We start from the raw sequence: 17,307 nt of genomic DNA, 5'->3' as shown, positions 1-17,307 counted from the left end.
AGACCGGGGACACCTGAGTGAGGTCAGCAGCAACTTGGAGTCCAGCTGGCACTGAAAACCAGACCTCCTGCCTCCTGTCCGTGGTCCCAGGGGAAGGGGCACACAGGGAGCCTCCCAGCTGAGGGAGAGTTAATCTGGGTACTTGCTCTTCTTCAAGGACACCTGGAAGGTGGTTCCAAGAGCAGAGAGAAAGGCGAGAGGCCTGGCCTGGGGTTGCGTACTTGAAGAGGACAGGGCCCTGTGTTGTATGACCTTGGCAACTTGCCTAGCTCTCTTGACCTCTGTCAGCCCATCTGGAAAATGGGACCAGTGCCAGTACCTGTATCTCAGAGGCCATAGTAAATTCTATGAGGCCAGTTGGGTGCAGGGCACAGAAATATATTTTCTCCAGAATGCTCCAAAGCCTGAATTTTTCTGCCTGGGGCACACCTGTCCCTGCAGGAACCAACAACCACTCATGGGCCAGGCGTGGTGGCTCACATCTGTAATCCCAGCACTTTGGGAGGCCCAGGTGGGTGGATCACCTGAGGTCAGGAGTTTGAGACTAGCCTGACCAAGATGGAGAAACCCCATTTCTACTAAAAATACAAAATTAGCCAGGTGGCGCATGCCTGTAATCCCAGCTACTTGGGAGGCTGAGGCAGGAGAATTGCTTGAATCCAGGAGGCGGAGGTTGCGATGAGCCGAGATCATGCCATTGCTCTCCAGCCTGAGCAACAAGAGCGAAACTCTGTCTAAAAAAAAAAAAAATACACACACACAGACGTATTCATCCTTCTGGGTCACTAACCATGGCCTTGACTCTCCCTTGGTATCCCCTACCCTGTCTGTCTCTGGGCACAGGGCGCCCCTGCCTGCCTGAATGGGACCACATTCTGTGCTGGCCGCTGGGGGCACCAGGTGAGGTGGTGGCTGTGCCCTGTCCGGACTACATTTATGACTTCAATCACAAAGGTGAGGCCTGCTGGAAGGGGTGGGGATCAGAGGGAGGCTGAGACTTGGAGCTAGGGGGTCAGTGCCTCCAGACCTCCCTGCCTGCCCTGACCTCCCATGGACCTGCAGGCCATGCCTACCGACGCTGTGACCGCAATGGCAGCTGGGAGCTGGTGCCTGGGCACAACAGGACGTGGGCCAACTACAGCGAGTGTGTCAAATTTCTCACCAATGAGACTCGTGAACGGGTGCGAGCCTTTCTCCTCCCCAACGTGACCGGGATAAATTCACTCCCACCCCACGGGTGACCCCTGACCCAGCCCTGACTCCTAACCTTGACTCCTCCAGCAACCTTACCCTGGCCTCTTGCTCTTACCCTGATGCTAACCCTGGGTCCCAGGGATCTGACTGTGTCTCCCCCCGCACAGGAGGTGTTTGACCGCCTGGGCATGATCTACACCGTGGGCTACTCCGTGTCCCTGGCGTCCCTCACAGTAGCTGTGCTCATCCTGGCCTACTTTAGGTGGGCGGGGCGAGAGGCCTTGGGACATCGTGGAGGAGGGGGTGGTGGCCGAGGTCTGATGCAACTCCTTCCCTGCACCCATCACCCCCGGTGGGTGTCCCTACCTACTGCACACAGCCCAGCTTCCTGCCCATGCCCACCTGCCGCGCGTCCCCGTGCCCCCACCCACGGTGATGTCGCGCGCCCCGCAGGCGGCTGCACTGCACGCGCAACTACATCCACATGCACCTGTTCCTGTCCTTCATGCTGCGCGCTGTGAGCATCTTCGTCAAGGACGCGGTGCTCTACTCTGGCGCCACGCTCGATGAGGCTGAGCGCCTCACCGAGGAGGAGCTGCGCACCATCGCCCAGGCGCCCCTGCCGCCTGCCACCGCCGCTGCCGGCTACGTGAGTGCCCCTCCGCCCGCCGGCTCCCAGTGCCGCCACTGGCCTCTGGCCTCTTGGGGTCCCGCCCCGCCCCCGCCTCCAGCCCAGCCCTCACCCTGCCTGCCTCCTGCCAGCCCCACTAGCTTCAGCCACTGAAACCTGTCTCACAGGGTCCCTTGCAACCCTCAGCTCTGCCGCCAACCCTGCTGCCAAGGGCTCAGGGTCCCACATGCCCCGTGCTGCCATCAAGGCTCCTGCCTCAACCCAGTACCCCCCAGCCACTCTACGTCTTCACTTTGCCTCCTGCCCCTGACACCACACCCCACTGAGAGAGCCCCCAAGCGGAGCCTGCCCCTTCCTGGCCTGTTTGGCCTGCACCACTTGTCCCCTCCCACCGCCCCAGCCCCCCAGCCCAGCCCTGACTTCCGGGAGGCAGGCCCTGCCCTCTAACACCAGCTGGTCTCTTAGGCGGGCTGCAGGGTGGCCGTGACCTTCTTCCTTTACTTCCTGGCCACCAACTACTACTGGATTCTGGTGGAGGGGCTGTACCTGCACAGCCTCATCTTCATGGCCTTCTTCTCAGAGAAGAAGTACCTGTGGGGCTTCACAGTCTTCGGCTGGGGTACGCGGGCACAGCGGGTAGTGAGGCGCCGGCAGGGGTGGGATCATGGGCGACGGAGAGGGCAGCCCCACACAGCACATCCCGCCCCAAGTGGAACAGCAGGAGAGAGGCCTACCGCCCTGTGATCCTGACCCCATTCCAGGCTTGGAACAGTAGGGCTTGGCCCGGGATCAGGTTCACCTGGGGTTAGATTCACCTGAATTGAGGCTCGGCCTAAGGACAGGGGAAGGAGGGACCATCAGGCCAAGATTCAACTCAGGATCAGAGTAGGATACTGGGTCAGAGGTCAGCCTGGGGCTGGAACTGGGATCTGCCCACACCATTGCCAGCCTCAGCAGGCCTGCGGGGTCCATGGCCCAGAGCCGTGGGCCCAGCACCTCAGCATCACCTGGGCTTCACAGCCTCTCTGCAGAATGGGTTGCTGGAGCCGTGCACTCCTCCCAACCCCCTACAGGCTCTGGGATCCAGTTACCGATAATTGTCCATTATTGTTGGCAGCTGCAGAGCTTGGCTGGGCTCCGGGACAACTGGCCAGACTGCAGAGGGGTGGGCCGGGTGGCTGGAGCCCTCTCCGCAGTCAACACCCAGAGGCCTGCAGGTCAACAGCCACCACCTCCCTGACCCTCGACTTACATCCTGACCCTGACCTCACCATGACAAGCCCCATAGTTGGGGAGACCTGAGCTGGTCCCAGGAACTGATGCAGGCTCTGGGGCTAGGAAGTGTCCTAGTGGGCTGGCAACATGCAGATTGGGAGTGCGTAGGATCCTGGGGCACAGGAATGTCACAGCTCTTTTCTTACCCTAAATCCAGGTCATACCCTATCCCTCCAAGGGTGGACCAGGCCTAGAGTCAACTTGGTGGTGTGCAGTTGGGGAGGACCTGGGGCTCCCTTCCCAGAGGCACAGCTCACCCAGAGATGCCATGTGCCCCTTGAGCTGGCACAGGCCAGGACATACCAACACACCGAGGCTTCCCTGTGGCCTCTGCTTGGGACAAAAACCTCTCACCCCATCCAGTCTCATCCATGAGGGCTGGGACCTTTCAAACCAGGTTGTGGGAGTGCTGTGCTGGGGCAAAAAAAAAAAAATGCGGAAAATAGGCTCCCGCCCCATGGGAGCTGCAAGTCCAAAGCAGTGCCCTCTGCAGAGGAAATGGACAGGACTTGGATCAGTTAGTGATACCTTATTATTATATTATACCTTGTACCCCATATATGTGCATGTGACATGGAGCCAAGATGGGGGCAGAGGCTGAGCTGGGTTTTGAGGGCTGGAGCCCTAAGGGGAGGCTGTTAGGGCACTACATGGCAGAGTGTGGCTCTGTCACCAAGTGGCCCAAGTGCCCAGGGTCAGGGGCTCAGGGCAATGGTGGGGTAAGCTGGGGGTCATCAAGGATGAGGGGGGATGACCTTGTGGACAGTAGCCACAGCCCCGCACACTGTCCCCCTCTGTGCCCGCAGGTCTGCCCGCTGTCTTCGTGGCTGTGTGGGTCAGTGTCAGAGCTACCCTGGCCAACACCGGGTAGGTCCAGGTGGAGAAGGGGCCCAGGCAAGAAGCACCCCTGGGTCCCTTTTCTTCCAGGCAGCATGTGAGAGGGCATGCCTCACCGAGGCCCAGCCTCAGGAGTTCTCAGTCTAGCCTCCAGCCAGGAGCACCCTCAGGGTCACAGGCGGCTAGTTACAAAGATGCCTGTGAGGGTGGCCTGAGGCCTGGCCACACCCAACCCCCCTGCCCTGTGTCCTCAACAGCTAATGTCACCCGACCAAATCTGGGCCTATGTGGGCAGTCTTAGGATGGGAACAGGAGGGGTGGGAGCTAATGCCTCAACCTCCCCCAGGTGCTGGGACTTGAGCTCCGGGAACAAAAAGTGGATCATCCAGGTGCCCATCCTGGCCTCCATTGTGGTGAGCACGGGTGGGCTGCTGGCCACAGGGGAGGGTGGGATGTGTGCCTGGGCCCCCTGGAACCAGCCCCTGACAGGGACCTAGGAGGCTTCCCTAGACCCCAGTGTCAGAGCCACAGAGGCCGGAGGACCAGCTGATCCACACTCCAGCCCAGAAAGGAAAACCAAGGGCCTAAGGAGCCACCCAGAGACGCAGTGACAGAGCAGAACCTATGGCCGTGGCTGCCAGGCCTTGCCCCGCCCCGCTAGGGTGCAACCTCCAGACGCAGCCCCCTCACTCCCACAGCTCAACTTCATCCTCTTCATCAATATCGTCCGGGTGCTCGCCACCAAGCTGCGGGAGACCAACGCTGGCCGGTGTGACACGCGGCAGCAGTACCGGTGAGCCCACCATGCCTGCCATGCGCTGGCTCCTCAGGGGTCCCTGAGTCCTGGCACCATGTACCCCAGGAAAGACAGTGGCCCCACGAACGAGCCTGGGGCAAGGGAAAGGACCCAGCGTCTGACTCCCTGGCTGTCCTCACCCACCTGGCCTGCCCAGCAGTGATGGGAGGCCCTAGGGGCACCCCAAAGCCAGCCTGCCCACTTGTATGAGGCCCTGCACTAGAGCTGGAGTCTGTGAGGGTGGGACAAACTTGAACCTCTCCTCAAAGAGTTGGTTGCAGGGAGTCTGAGGAACAGGTAGGCGGTAGGTGGCCCCAGGAAGGCTGCAGCTCAACTGAAACCTGAGGAGTGGACTGTGGGATAGTGAGGTTCGACCTTGGAGGGGAGTGCTTGCCAGCTGAGGGCTCCACAGGTGCGAAGGGCCCAGGGACAGGGGGACTGTCATTTGAAGTCCGCTCCGAGACACCGCTGAGAACCAAGGGGCCCTATTAGCACTTGGCCTGGACGGCAGCCATGCAGGTGAACTGGGTTGTCCTCCTGTGGTGACTTGAGCCCTGGGTCCCTTTGAGCTTCCGGAGCCTGGGGCTGGCAGGGTGGGGGGTGGCACGATGCTTGCTGAAGGGGAAGTAGCTTGGCCCTGACCTACCTGCCCCGCTGGCCCAGGAAGCTGCTCAAATCCACGCTGGTGCTCATGCCCCTCTTTGGCGTCCACTACATCGTCTTCATGGCCACACCATACACCGAGGTCTCAGGGACGCTCTGGCAAGTCCAGATGCACTATGAGATGCTCTTCAACTCCTTCCAGGTGCGCAATGCTGGCCCTGGCCTGGCTGAGGGTGGGAAGGGTTCCGGGGACAGGCCCTGATTCCAGACACCCCTCTTCACAGGGATTTTTTGTCGCCATCATATACTGTTTCTGCAATGGCGAGGTAAGCAGGAGACAGTGTTGGCGCAGGGCATGGTGGGGCAGATACCCCAGAGGCTTCCTCAGGCTCATTTCTCCATTCTTCCACCGCGTTACTTCTTTGTTCCTCCAAGAACACCCCTGAGGACATGCTAAAAGCAGAGAAGTCTTTCCAGATGATGCAGGCTCAGGATGTGCTAGGATCTGGGGACTCTTCGGTCACCAGATACTTGGCATAGCCAAGTGCCTTCCCAGCCCCATCGTTGAATTCTCTGACCCAGATTGGAGGACTCAGCCACCTTTGGGGCAATTTGAACCTTGTAGATTCTGGGTGTGTCAGCTGCCTGCAGCCAAACACCCTGTTCTGAGGATGCGATGTAGATTCTGGGTGTGTCAGTTGCCTGCAACCAAGCACCCCGTTGTGAGGATGGGATTTCACTTGGCCTTGGAGTTTCCCAGGAGCCCCCTATTCCTGTTTTCATTCTGTGCTGGGTGTCCAGGGGCAGGGATGGGGCATCGCTGGGGTTGGGAGATACACCTGACTGCCTCACCCCTACTGCCCCAAGGTACAAGCTGAGATCAAGAAATCTTGGAGCCGCTGGACACTGGCACTGGACTTCAAGCGCAAGGCACGCAGCGGGAGCAGCAGCTATAGCTATGGCCCCATGGTGTCCCACACAAGTGTGACCAACGTCGGCCCCCGTGTGGGACTCGGCCTGCCCCTCAGCCCCCGCCTACTGCCCACTGCCACCACCAATGGCCACCCTCAGCTGCCTGGCCATGCCAAGCCAGGGGCCCCAGCCCTGGAGACCCTCGAGACCACACCACCTGCCGTGGCTGCTCCCAAGGACGATGGGTTCCTCAACGGCTCCTGCTCGGGCCTGGACGAGGAGGCCTCTGGGCCTGAGCGGCCACCCGCCCTGCTACAGGAAGAGTGGGAGACAGTCATGTGACCAGGCGCTGGGGGCTGGACCTGCTGACATGGTAGATGGACAGATGGACCAAAGATGGGTGGTTGAATGGTTGCCCACTCAGAGCTGGGGCCAAGAGGAAAAACAGGGAAAAAAAGAAAAAAAAAAAAAAAAAAAAAGGAAAAGGAAGCGGTGTGTGGCTTCCTGTAGCCCAGACTGGGGACTCGCTCCAAGAGGGCGGGGCTGGGAGCCAGAGAAAGCTGTAGGGGGGGCCATGAGTCATGGAGGAATCCTCAGGTCTCACTTTAGAACCAGGAGGGATCAGGCTTATGGTATCATCCAGCAGAAGGGGCCCAGAGAGGCTCAAGTCTGCAGGGGTCACACAGCAGCCAAGTGGACCCACGTGGGAATCCAGCCTCAGCCTCCGTTGCCGCCAGCTGTGGAGCTGCTCTCCACACTTGTACCGAGGCCCCGTGGGGAACCAGGCTCCTCTAGGCCAACTCTTCTGACTGCTGGCCCCCATCACTGCCACCCAGGGCTGCTGGCAGGTAACTCAGGTCCCTGGCCACACCCCCAAGCCTACGGCCCTGCCACAGAGTGGACCTTCCCTGGCTGTCCAGTGGCCACTCAGGGAGCCCTCCACGCAGGAGCCTTAGCATCCACCCGCAACCTGACATACCTCCGTGACTGAGGTTGCAGGAGGAGCACCAGGCCAGCAGGTGAAGGGTGGGCTGGGTCCCTGCTCTGGCTCAGGACTTGTGGGGAGCCAGGAATCTGAGCCCAGAGGGCTGGCTGGGCAGGGACCTGCAAGGTTGGCCACATCCATCCACGACGCATCTGGGACAGTCACTAAGTGTCCCCACCTGATACCCACCTACCACCTTACCCTCTGGACCCTGCCCTCTCCCACCTTGGGCCATTCATGGGCTCCAGAGTGGTACAGAGCCCCTTGGCCCGACACCCTGAGGACTGACCCTACAGCGTGCCCAGCCTGGGCTCTGGCCTGAATGAGCGTCTTGCTCTTGCTCCAGCCTAAAGACGGCCCCGCACGAGCCCCGCCCTGCCTTCCCATCTCCTGCTCAGTCCACCTCATTCTTCTCCATGGACTCAGCATCCAGGAGTGCACCCCATCTCCAGCAGCCCACACACACCCCGTAGGGCATAGGGGAGGGGTCAGGAGGCCCAAGACAAAAAACTCAGGTGGGCATTAGGAGGTGTGGGTGCCTGCTGAGCAGCCTCAGGCCCAGCCCTGCCTGCCCTTCCAGATGACGGACAGGACCAAAGGCTGTCCAAGGGCCTGGTGCACCCGTAGAGCTCCATGTAATGGTTGAGGGGGGCATAGGCCAGTCTTGAAGGGCCGCAGAGCCAGGCTGGGAGCCACTGGAAGTTCAAGAGAGAGAGCAACAAGGTCTGAATGTTTAAAAAGTCCCCATATCGGCCTGGCGCGGTGGCTCAAGCTGTAATCCCAGCACTTTGGGAGGCCGAGACGGGCGGATCATGAGGTCAGGAGATCGAGACCATCCTGGCTAACACAGTGAAACCCCGTCTCTACTAAAAAATACAAAAAACTAGCCGGGCGAGGTGGCGGGCGCCTGTAGTCCCAGCTACTCGGGAGGCTGAGGCGGAAGAATGGTGTAAACCTGGGAGGCGGAGCTTGCAGTGAGCTGAGATCCGGCCACTGCACTCCAGCCTGGGCGACAGAGCGAGACTCCGTCTCAAAAAAACAAACAAACAAAAAAGTCCGCACATCAATGTGGAGACGAGAGGAGGCTGCACAGGGGTTGGAGAAGAGGTGGCCTGGCAGGAAGCAGGTGGCCAGGCAAGGAGATGGTGACAGGGAGGGCAACAAGAGTTGGCTGGGGGAAGGAGACCTCAGCAGGGCAGACCCTCATCCTCCTCCCCAGGGATGTCCAGTGCCGCTCTCCAGGGTCTGAACGGGAGGTTTCTGAAGTAATAAAGCCCATGAGGCCCACTCGCCCAGAAGCATTCAGACTGGGCGCCCCCCAACAGGGCTGTGGCTTCCCCCTCAGACTGGGTGCCCCCCCAGGTGGAGGTGGGCCTCTTCTCTCAGACTGGATTCCCTCTAGAACCGGGTTTGGTCTCTTCCTACAACCAGGGACCCACCAATCCCCACCCACATCCCACGACAGGGCTGTGTCTCCCCACTCAGTCTGAGTACCCCAAAGTCAGGGCTGAGCCTCTGTCTCAGGCAGGGTGCCCCCCAGAGCAGAGGTGCGCCTCTCCTCTGCCCTACTGGGTCACCCCAAGACAGGGCTGTCACCCCCATTAGACTTGTCACCACCTTCCCTTTAGATGGAACTCCCCTCCAGATAGGGCTGTCCTTCCCCTTTGAACTAATGCCCCCAGGACATACTGGGTACCCCCATCTCAGGTTTGGTGTCCCCAGGCCAGGGCCAGGCCTCCCCCACCAGCTGGATGCCTCTAAGAGGAGGACCGCCCTCCCCTGGGGATATCTGCAGGGCAGTGCCAGGCCTCCCCATTTAGGCACCATTTTTCCCCTCGGTCTGGATGTCCAGGACAGGACTGGACCTCTCACCTCAGTCCAAGTCCCCTAGGCTAGGACCAGTTCTCTTCCCTTAGACTAGAAGCCCCCAGGCCAGGGCTGGCCTCCATTCAGAGAAGCCTCAGAGCCCCACCTGGGCCATCCAGGTATTGGCAGCGGAAGTGGAGCCCTCAGCGGGCCTGGCAGGCAGGCAGGACCCTGTTTGCCTTAAGCAGGGGCTGGATCCAGGTGGTCACTTCTCCCTTCAAGGCCCCACAGCAAGGCCAAGCCACAGGGAACACGTAAACATTAGCAGAGCTGGGCGGGGTGGTCAGCAGGGAGGAGGGCACCTGGAGACCCCAACTCCTCAGCCTCCTTGGCTATGGGATCCGGCGCCTTACAGGCTGCCCCAGACTCCAAGGCAGGCCAGTACAGTGGCCAGGTCCTGCTCCCACCTGTCTTGAACACATGGACGGCCCCATCCCTCACTGGCCTGTCTCCCTCAGCCCAGGCTGCGAGAAGGATCGCCTAAGGCCCTTGGTAGGAATGGACCTCCTGGGGGTGCTTGTCCAGCCCTAGAACACAGGCCTAGCCTCAAGGGGAAGCTGAGTGGATGCAAAGCTCCCAACTCAGAATAGAGTCGAGCTCTGCCACCCCCTGTCGAGAGCAAGGACTGAGCTGGGCCCCAAGTGCCTGGAGTGGACGGGCTGTGAGGGGCCACAATTTTCAGCCCTCAACCTGGGAGGTGGCCAGAGGGGGTATGGACAAACAGGAAAGGGGGCTGAGTTCTCTGAAGGTTCAAGAGGGACATGACCCTGCCCCTCCCTCCCTGGGATCTGGGAGGACACAGCCCTGCTCTGGGGGTCTGAGGGGATATGGACCTGTCCTGGGGATCTGAGAGTGCACTGTCTCTGCACAGATTGCTGGAAGAGCCGTCTGGTTGCAGGGACCCGTTGTGGGGGGCTAGGATGAGGGGGTGCAACTCCCTGTCCCTGGTGCCTCCTCAGCCAACTCCAGGAGAATGATCCCAGCCCGAGGCTGCCATGGCCAACTGAAACAAACCTTGCCTGGGAGACTGGTCCCACTGGCTGGGAGGGACAGAGGAGGAAGGGACTCCAGAGCTAGGCAGGGACCTGAGCCCTGGCTGGCTCCAGATGTGGGCTGTGTGGCTCTGGGCAAGCCACCTCCCCTCTCTGAGCCTCAACTTCTCCTCACAGCTCAGGCCCCTGCTCAGGCATCATGATCTCAGTGGGCTCAGGATCCTACCTTGCTCCTCAATAGGCTACCAGGCCCGGACAAGGATAGGGACAGGACCCCTATCCTTCCCTCGGGCAGGCGAGAGAACCTCAGGACCGCCCCCTGGGACCGGCTCTCTCCCTCTTCAGTGCCACGGGCATGCAGGCAGTGGAGGCCAGGTGAGGGTGGATTCTTCTTACTCCAGCATTTTCAACAGGCAGGAGCAGCCTTGGCATGGACCGCACCCTGGCCTTTACCCAGAGGCCACAGTCAGACAACCTGCCCACAACAAACTCATGTCCATACATCAGCAAGAGAGAGGAGCGCGTTGGGTGTCATTCTCCATGTGCGAGCGTTTGTATGCATGCGCTGCTTGTGTATTTCTTTGTATTTGTGTACATGAGTGTCTGTGTACCTGTCTGTGTCTGTGCTTGTTTGTGTACCTGTGTATGTGTGGCCATGTGTGTTTCTATGTGTATGTGTGTCTGGATATACCTGTATGGCCATTTGTATGTGTCTGTGTCTTCTGGTGTGTCTATGCGTGTGTGGTTGTATGTGTGTGTACCAGTGTGTCTATGTATTTCTGTGTGTCTGTGTGCATTTGTATGTCTATTTGTGTATTTCTGTATGTGTGTCTACTTGTGTGTGTATATCTGTGTCTTTGTATATGTGTCTGTTATGTCTGTGTATGTGTGTGTGTCTACGTGTCTATGCTGGTGTATGTATGTGTGTGTATGTGTATTTGTGTATTTATGTCTGCGTGTCTGTATATGTCTATTTGTGTATTTATGTGTATGTTTATTTGCGTATTTGTTGTCTGTGTATTTGTGTGTCTATTTGTGTGTATTTGTGTCTATTTGTGTGTCTGTGTATTTGTGTATATGTGTGTGTGTCTATTTGTATGTGTCTGTGTGTTTGTGTATGTCTCTCTGTGTGTCTATTTGTGTGTGTGTGGACTCGTGGTCTAAGAACGCCGCCTGTGGGTGGAATTTGGCTCATAGACATGTTTGGTTTGGCACCCACAGTATTTTCAACATCTTGAGCCAACATTCAAAATCAGGATATTTCACATAAAAATTCAGCTTTCCAACTTCTCTTAAAAATTCAGAAGCCCTGGCAGCCCTGGGCCTGCATTCCCATGAGGCCACGCTTCTCCCGAGCTGCACAGGGCTGGCCTCCTCCGTGCACCCTCCACAGCCTCGCCCACTTGTCTCGCCCACCAGTGTCTTGAGGATGGCTGAGTTTGTGAACCCAGTATGTGGTCACAACTGAGTGTGAACCTGGCTGTCAGGGAATGTGTGCATGAGCGGGGTGTGTGTGCATGTGTGTGAAATGTGTGCATGCATGTGCAAAGCAACTCTGCATATGAGGCAAACCTGAGTGTGTGCGGTGCGTGTGAATGCCTGCATGTGCGCGTGTGTGTCTGGAGTCTGCATGGGGGAACACGTGTGTAAAGGCATGGATGTGCACGTGTGTGTGCAGGGGAGTGGCCATATTTGTGGCTGTGTGGAGTGTGTGGGCCACAGAGGGCTGGCATGCTCTGCACAGGGGCCCCTTCCGGTCTTTGAGGGGGAATTGGATTCCCGGCTTCTGGCTGGGCCGCCTTGCGGGATTTATTTCTGTCTCAGTGCCCACTGGAGGCCTGAGTAATGGGAACATTTAAAGAAAACCAGTAAATACATACAGAAGGGGCAGCCTGGCTGGGAAACTCAGCCCAGACACCCCTGCCCAGCCCACAGCTGCCAGAGCCCCTGGGGCAGGCCTGAGCCCAGGGAGAAAGGAGCCCCCGCATGCAACAGCACCCCCTCGCTCTGTGGGATGCCCACGGCTACCCATGCAGGCCCCCACCACCTGGATGGATGGTCCCTGGTCAACACTGCGCATCTTGAGAGCTTGCTTGGCTCCGAGCAGTAGATGTTCAGGAGATTCAGGGGATGCCAGCTCAGGCCTGGCCCAGGGGCCAAGAGGACCTGACCCTCCGAGTTGCCCTTTCCCAGTCAGGCTACAGGCATTCTGCCCACACACACCCTCTGCATATGCAGACACACCCACAGTTCAAGGAGAGGGGAGGCTGTGCTGACCTGGCCGGGCTGGGCGGGAACTCGATACCCCACCCGGACCTCACACACCTGGCAGTGCCTTGGAACCTCCTCTCCCAGGACACGGCCCCTGCTGTTCTGGGTCTCAGGCTGACTAGACCCCACTCTCCGGATCGTCTCTGATGAGCAGTCACTTACAAATGACAGACCCCACAGGAAAGGATAGGCGTGCGTCAGGCGGTGGAGTGACCTGCTTTACAGAAGACCCGCTGCTGGCAGGAGCCGTCTGGACCAACGCCCCGTCAGGGACCCCATCGAGCATCTCCTGCTGCCCCCCAGTGGCCATGGGAGGACACTGGGGAAATCACAGCTGCATGGAGCTGCTCATCAGCCTGTCTGAGTGGACTCTCAGGGCCCCACGTGGTTCCCAGACAGACAGTTATGGGGAAGCCAGGCCTTTCAACTGGTCTGAGGGAAGGGGCTTGGATCCCAGCACAGATCTGGAGACCACCCGGAAGGTCAGCTCCTCAACGGCAGAGCCGTCGTCAGTCACAGCTGCATCCCCTGTGCCCAGCATGACGTGGGTCCTCGGGAAGCATGCTGCACTAATGGCCCACTCCCTGGGCTCGTGGGGGAGGGCAGCGCTGTAGCAAGCCCTGGGCCCAGCTCAGAGCCCCATGGAGAGGCTGCCTGAAGGTCAGCGGGCATCTCACATGTGGAAGCCTCCAAGACAGTGAGGGGCTTGGGCCTGAGGCTGGACAGTTTTCACTTGTGACTTCAGGGATTGTGCCTCTCTCTGATCCCAAGCCCATAGTTCCTCACTGTGGTTACAAGGCCCTGTGCTGGCTGGCGGCCTGCCTGGTCCCTGGCTCTGCAAGCCCAGGTGGGACTTCCTCCCAGCCCTCTCGCTGCCTCCCCAGCGAGAGTCAGAACCAGAGGCCCCGCACCTGGGTCTCTGGTCAGCAGGCATTGTTCTCCTGTCCTCTTCTGGGGAAGGGGCATCTGTGCTGCCGTGGAACATCCCAGGCCTGACACCTCTCCCAAGATGAAGAGGCCAGGTGTCCTAGAGAACCATAAGATGGAGGGACCTTAACACTGCGAGGTTGGTTAGGGCTGTCCTGGAGAAGTGCCTGGGCAGTGATGGACCAGGCAGTGGCAGGCACACCAGGGTTCCATCCACAGTGCTGGGCACTGGCCCCTGGCCCATCTTAAGCCCGAAGGGCTTACGACAAAGGGGCTGCCAGGGTCTCAAGCCACCCTCCTCACCTAGCCCGCCAACCAAGGCCAGGGCTGAGACTTTTTTTTTTTTTCTTTACCAAATTCTCAGGGGATTATGAATCACTGAGACTAACTCTGAACTATCCTCACCTGATCTTCCCCAAGACTATGGTCCAGATCCCAGAATGTTTGTTTTAAATGGAGAATGCATACTTTAAAGAAACACACATTTCAGTAACATGTTTTACCAGTTTCTTTGCTCACCACCTGTATTTTTAAAATCTTTTTATTTTGAAGTACGGATTCATACAAAGTTTGGTTTTTGTTTTTTTAACAGAGTCTTACTCTTGTCACCCAGGTTGGAGTGCAGTGGCATGATCTCGGCTCACTCAACCTCCGCCACCAGGATTAAAGTGATTCTCAGGTCTCAGCCTCCCAAGTAGCTGGGACTACAGATGTGCGCCACCATGCCCAGCTAATTTTCGTTTTTTTAGTAGAGATGGGGGTTTCACCATGTGGGCCAGGCTGGTCTTGAACTTCCGACCTCAGGTGATCCGCCCACCTCAGCCTCCCAAAGTGCTGGGATTATAGGCGTGAGCCACCGTGCCCGGCCAACAGGAAGTTTAAAAGTACAGAGAGGTCCTGTGTAACATTCACCCAGCTTCTGCCTGGTTCCATCTCCCACAGCTGCAGTACAACAGCGAAACTAGGAATCAGACATCGGTGCAGGGTGTACAGCTCTACTCCATTTCATCAGGTGCACAGACACAGGTAACCACCACCACAGCCAAGACACACAGAGCTATTCCATCACCACCATTCCAGAGATCTCCTGGGAGCCACCCCTTTTAGAGTCACCTGTCCCCATCATCACTAACCCCTGGCAACCACTGTTCCCTGTCTCTATAATTCTGTCACTGTAAGAATGCTACAGAAGTGGAACCATACAGTATGTGACCATTTTGTACCTACCGTTTTCACTCATCATAATGCCCTTGAGATCCACCCAAGCTGTGGCAGGTATCAGTCCTTGGTCCTGTTTTATTGCTGAGCTGTATTCCACGGTACAGATGAACCCCAGCTTAACCTGTCCCCTGTTGAAAAGACCTTTTCCCTAGCTTTTGGCAACCTACAAATAAAGCTGCTATGAACATCTGTATATGCATTTTTGTGTAAACATTCGTTTTTATTTCTCTGGGAAATAAAAATAAAAAGTACGTGAAGTTTTTAAATAAATGGCCAAACTATTTTCCAGAGTGGGTATTCCATTATACATTCCCACCTACAATGTATGAGATTCAATTTTTCCACTTTCTTGTCAGCATTTATCACTATTTTTATTTGCTCAAATAAGTGTGTAAAGATATTGTGACCTTTACTGGTATTTCCTTAATGGCTCGTGATGTTGAACATCTTTCATGTACTTACTTACCATTTGTATATCCTCTTCAGTGAAATATTTCTTTATGTCTTTTGCTCACTTTCTAATTGTTTTTTTGTTTTGTTTTTCTTACCGTTAAGTTTGGGAGTCCTTTATTTGATTTGCAAATACTTTGTTTGTAGCTTTTCATTCTCTTAACAGGGTCTTTGTTGGAGCAAAAACTTTTAAGTCAAACTGATCGATTTTTTTTCTTTATGGATTGTGCTTTTGATCTCGTCTAAGAACTCTTGACCGAGCTGTAGGTCCTGAAGGTTTTCTTGCTTACTTCTAAAATTTCATAGTTTTGCATTTTACATTTAAGTCCACAGTACAGTTTGAGTTAATTCTGCATAAGGTCTGAGGTTTCGGCTTGGGTTTGTTTGGTTTTTTGCCTATGAATTTCCCATTGCTCCAGGACCATTCGTTGAAGACCGTCCTTCCTCCAATCAATTTGTTTTGCACCTTTGCCAAAAATCAGTTGGTCAGCCTGGGCAACAAAGCGAAACCCCATCTCTACCAAAAATACAAAAGTTAGACAGGTGTGATGGCAAGCACCTGTAGTCCCAGCTACTCAGGAGGCTAAGATGGGAGGATCGCTTGAGTCTAGGAGGTTGAGGCTGCAGAGAGCTGAGATCTCCCCACTGCACTCCAACCTGGGTAGAGTAGAGCGAGACCCTGTGTCTCAAAACAAAAACAAAAACAAAAACAAAAACCAACCAACCAACAAACAAAAAAAAGTTGGCTGTGCTTGTGCACTGTCTTATTGATCTGCCTCTTTTTCCACTAATACCACAATCCTGACTGCTATTACTGTAAAATAAGTCCATAATAGGTAGTAAAATGTTTAGTATTCCTTATGCTTTTTTCTTCTAGTTAAAAATTGTTTAGCTATTCCAGTTCCTTTGCCTTTCCATACACATTTTAGAATAATCTTGTCTATATCGAGAAAAAAATCTCACTGGGCTTTTGTTAATAGTTACATTAAATCTATCAATTCTCCAATGAAACACCTGGGCTTGGAGGTTTTTCAAGGCTTTAAAATAATAAATTCAATTTCCTTAATAGTTATAGAGCCATTTAAATTATCTATTTCATCTTGGCTGAGGTGTGGTATTTGTGCTTTTCAAAAAACTGGCCCCTCTGAAGAACCTGTGGAGTTGATGTGGGTACGACCATTGACGGTGCCCTCTTCCCGTCTTTCTGATGTCTGTGGAGTATGATGCCCTTATTTCATTGCTGACATTCGTAATTTGACTTCTCTTTTGTGTCAGTCTTCCTAAAGGCTCATCAATGGTATTCATCTTTCCAGCGTTTGCCAGTCTCTTTCCACACCACTCTTTCCTGCACCCTGTAGCTCACTACTGGCTGCCTTCCCAGGAGCTTCTACCTTCCTCAGACAGTCTCAATTCATCGGCAAAGTGCCCAGGTTAAAACACCCATATCCCCCTGATGCCTTCGCGGCTGCTGACACAGTCATGGCCAATGCGAAGTGAAGACAGGTCTGTGGACAGAGTTGAGAGACAGGGTTTCCTCAGCTGGCGTGCCCTTTGCCCTCCTCCTCCTGCCGGTACCTCGAATCTGTGATGGGGCAGAAGCCCCCATGGGGAGGTGAGGATGGCAACTGGGGAGACAGAAGGGACTCACATCCCTGGTGGCCTCAGGGAGCCATGGTACCAGCTTGGACTTAACACAAGAATAAAACCCCTCCTTCCTTAAGCCCAGTCGTGGGTGGCTGTCAAACAGTCCTGAATCCCATATCCACTCCTCGCTCCCAGACTGGTTTTTGCTCAGCATCCCATCCTTTAGTTCTTTTAGCAAAGATCAGTGCATGGTAAACACTTAGTGTCATAAGCTTGGAAATGTCTGTCATGCCCCTACTTATGGTAACTGAGCAGACTTGACATTTGTTTCCTGAGCACTTAGGAAAACTGTCTTCTGGTATCTATTGTTGATGAAAAGTGAAACTAATTCCTTTGTAGGTAATCTTTTAAAATTTTTACATGTAGCTTGTGTGACTTTTCCCCTTTAGCTTCGATGTTCTCATCTAGACCACTGGAATCAAACTGCAGATGTAGTAAAACTACTCTTAAAAAAAAAAAAAAGAAAAAATAGGCTGGGCACGGTGGTTCATGCCTATAATCTCAGCACTTTGGGAGGGGAGGCAGAAGGATAGCTTGAGGTCAGTTTGAGACCAGCCTGGCCAAAATGGTAAAACCCCGTCTCTACTAAAAATATTTAAAAATGGCACGGGCTCACGCCTGTAATCCCAGCACTTTGGGAGGCTGAGGCGGACAGATCACAAAGTCAAGAGAGAAACCATCCCAGCCAAAATGATGAAACCTG

General features: G+C 55.7%; 1 protein-coding gene across 1 annotated transcript in view; it reads left to right on the top strand.

Annotated features, from left to right (window-relative positions):
- The window catches only part of PTH1R (parathyroid hormone 1 receptor), a 40,658-nt gene extending 33,921 nt beyond the window's left edge, over positions 1-6,737 (top strand). Inside the window, exons 10-20 of the mRNA XM_011981143.1 lie at positions 844-954; positions 1,063-1,181; positions 1,362-1,456; positions 1,648-1,843; positions 2,291-2,444; positions 3,907-3,967; positions 4,284-4,350; positions 4,636-4,730; positions 5,397-5,538; positions 5,621-5,662; positions 6,204-6,737. Coding sequence (XP_011836533.1) covers positions 844-954; positions 1,063-1,181; positions 1,362-1,456; positions 1,648-1,843; positions 2,291-2,444; positions 3,907-3,967; positions 4,284-4,350; positions 4,636-4,730; positions 5,397-5,538; positions 5,621-5,662; positions 6,204-6,590 — 1,469 coding nt within the window. The 3' untranslated portion in view covers positions 6,591-6,737. The remainder of the gene's footprint in view (positions 1-843; positions 955-1,062; positions 1,182-1,361; positions 1,457-1,647; positions 1,844-2,290; positions 2,445-3,906; positions 3,968-4,283; positions 4,351-4,635; positions 4,731-5,396; positions 5,539-5,620; positions 5,663-6,203) is intronic.
- The last annotated feature ends 10,570 nt before the right edge of the window (positions 6,738-17,307 follow it).

The sequence above is a fragment of the Mandrillus leucophaeus genome, unplaced genomic scaffold (assembly GCF_000951045.1).
Source record: "Mandrillus leucophaeus isolate KB7577 unplaced genomic scaffold, Mleu.le_1.0 Scaffold22, whole genome shotgun sequence".
Lineage (NCBI taxonomy): Eukaryota > Metazoa > Chordata > Mammalia > Primates > Cercopithecidae > Mandrillus > Mandrillus leucophaeus.
The sequence above is the reverse complement of the archived record's forward strand: the minus strand, read 5'-3'. Positions and strand labels throughout refer to the sequence as shown.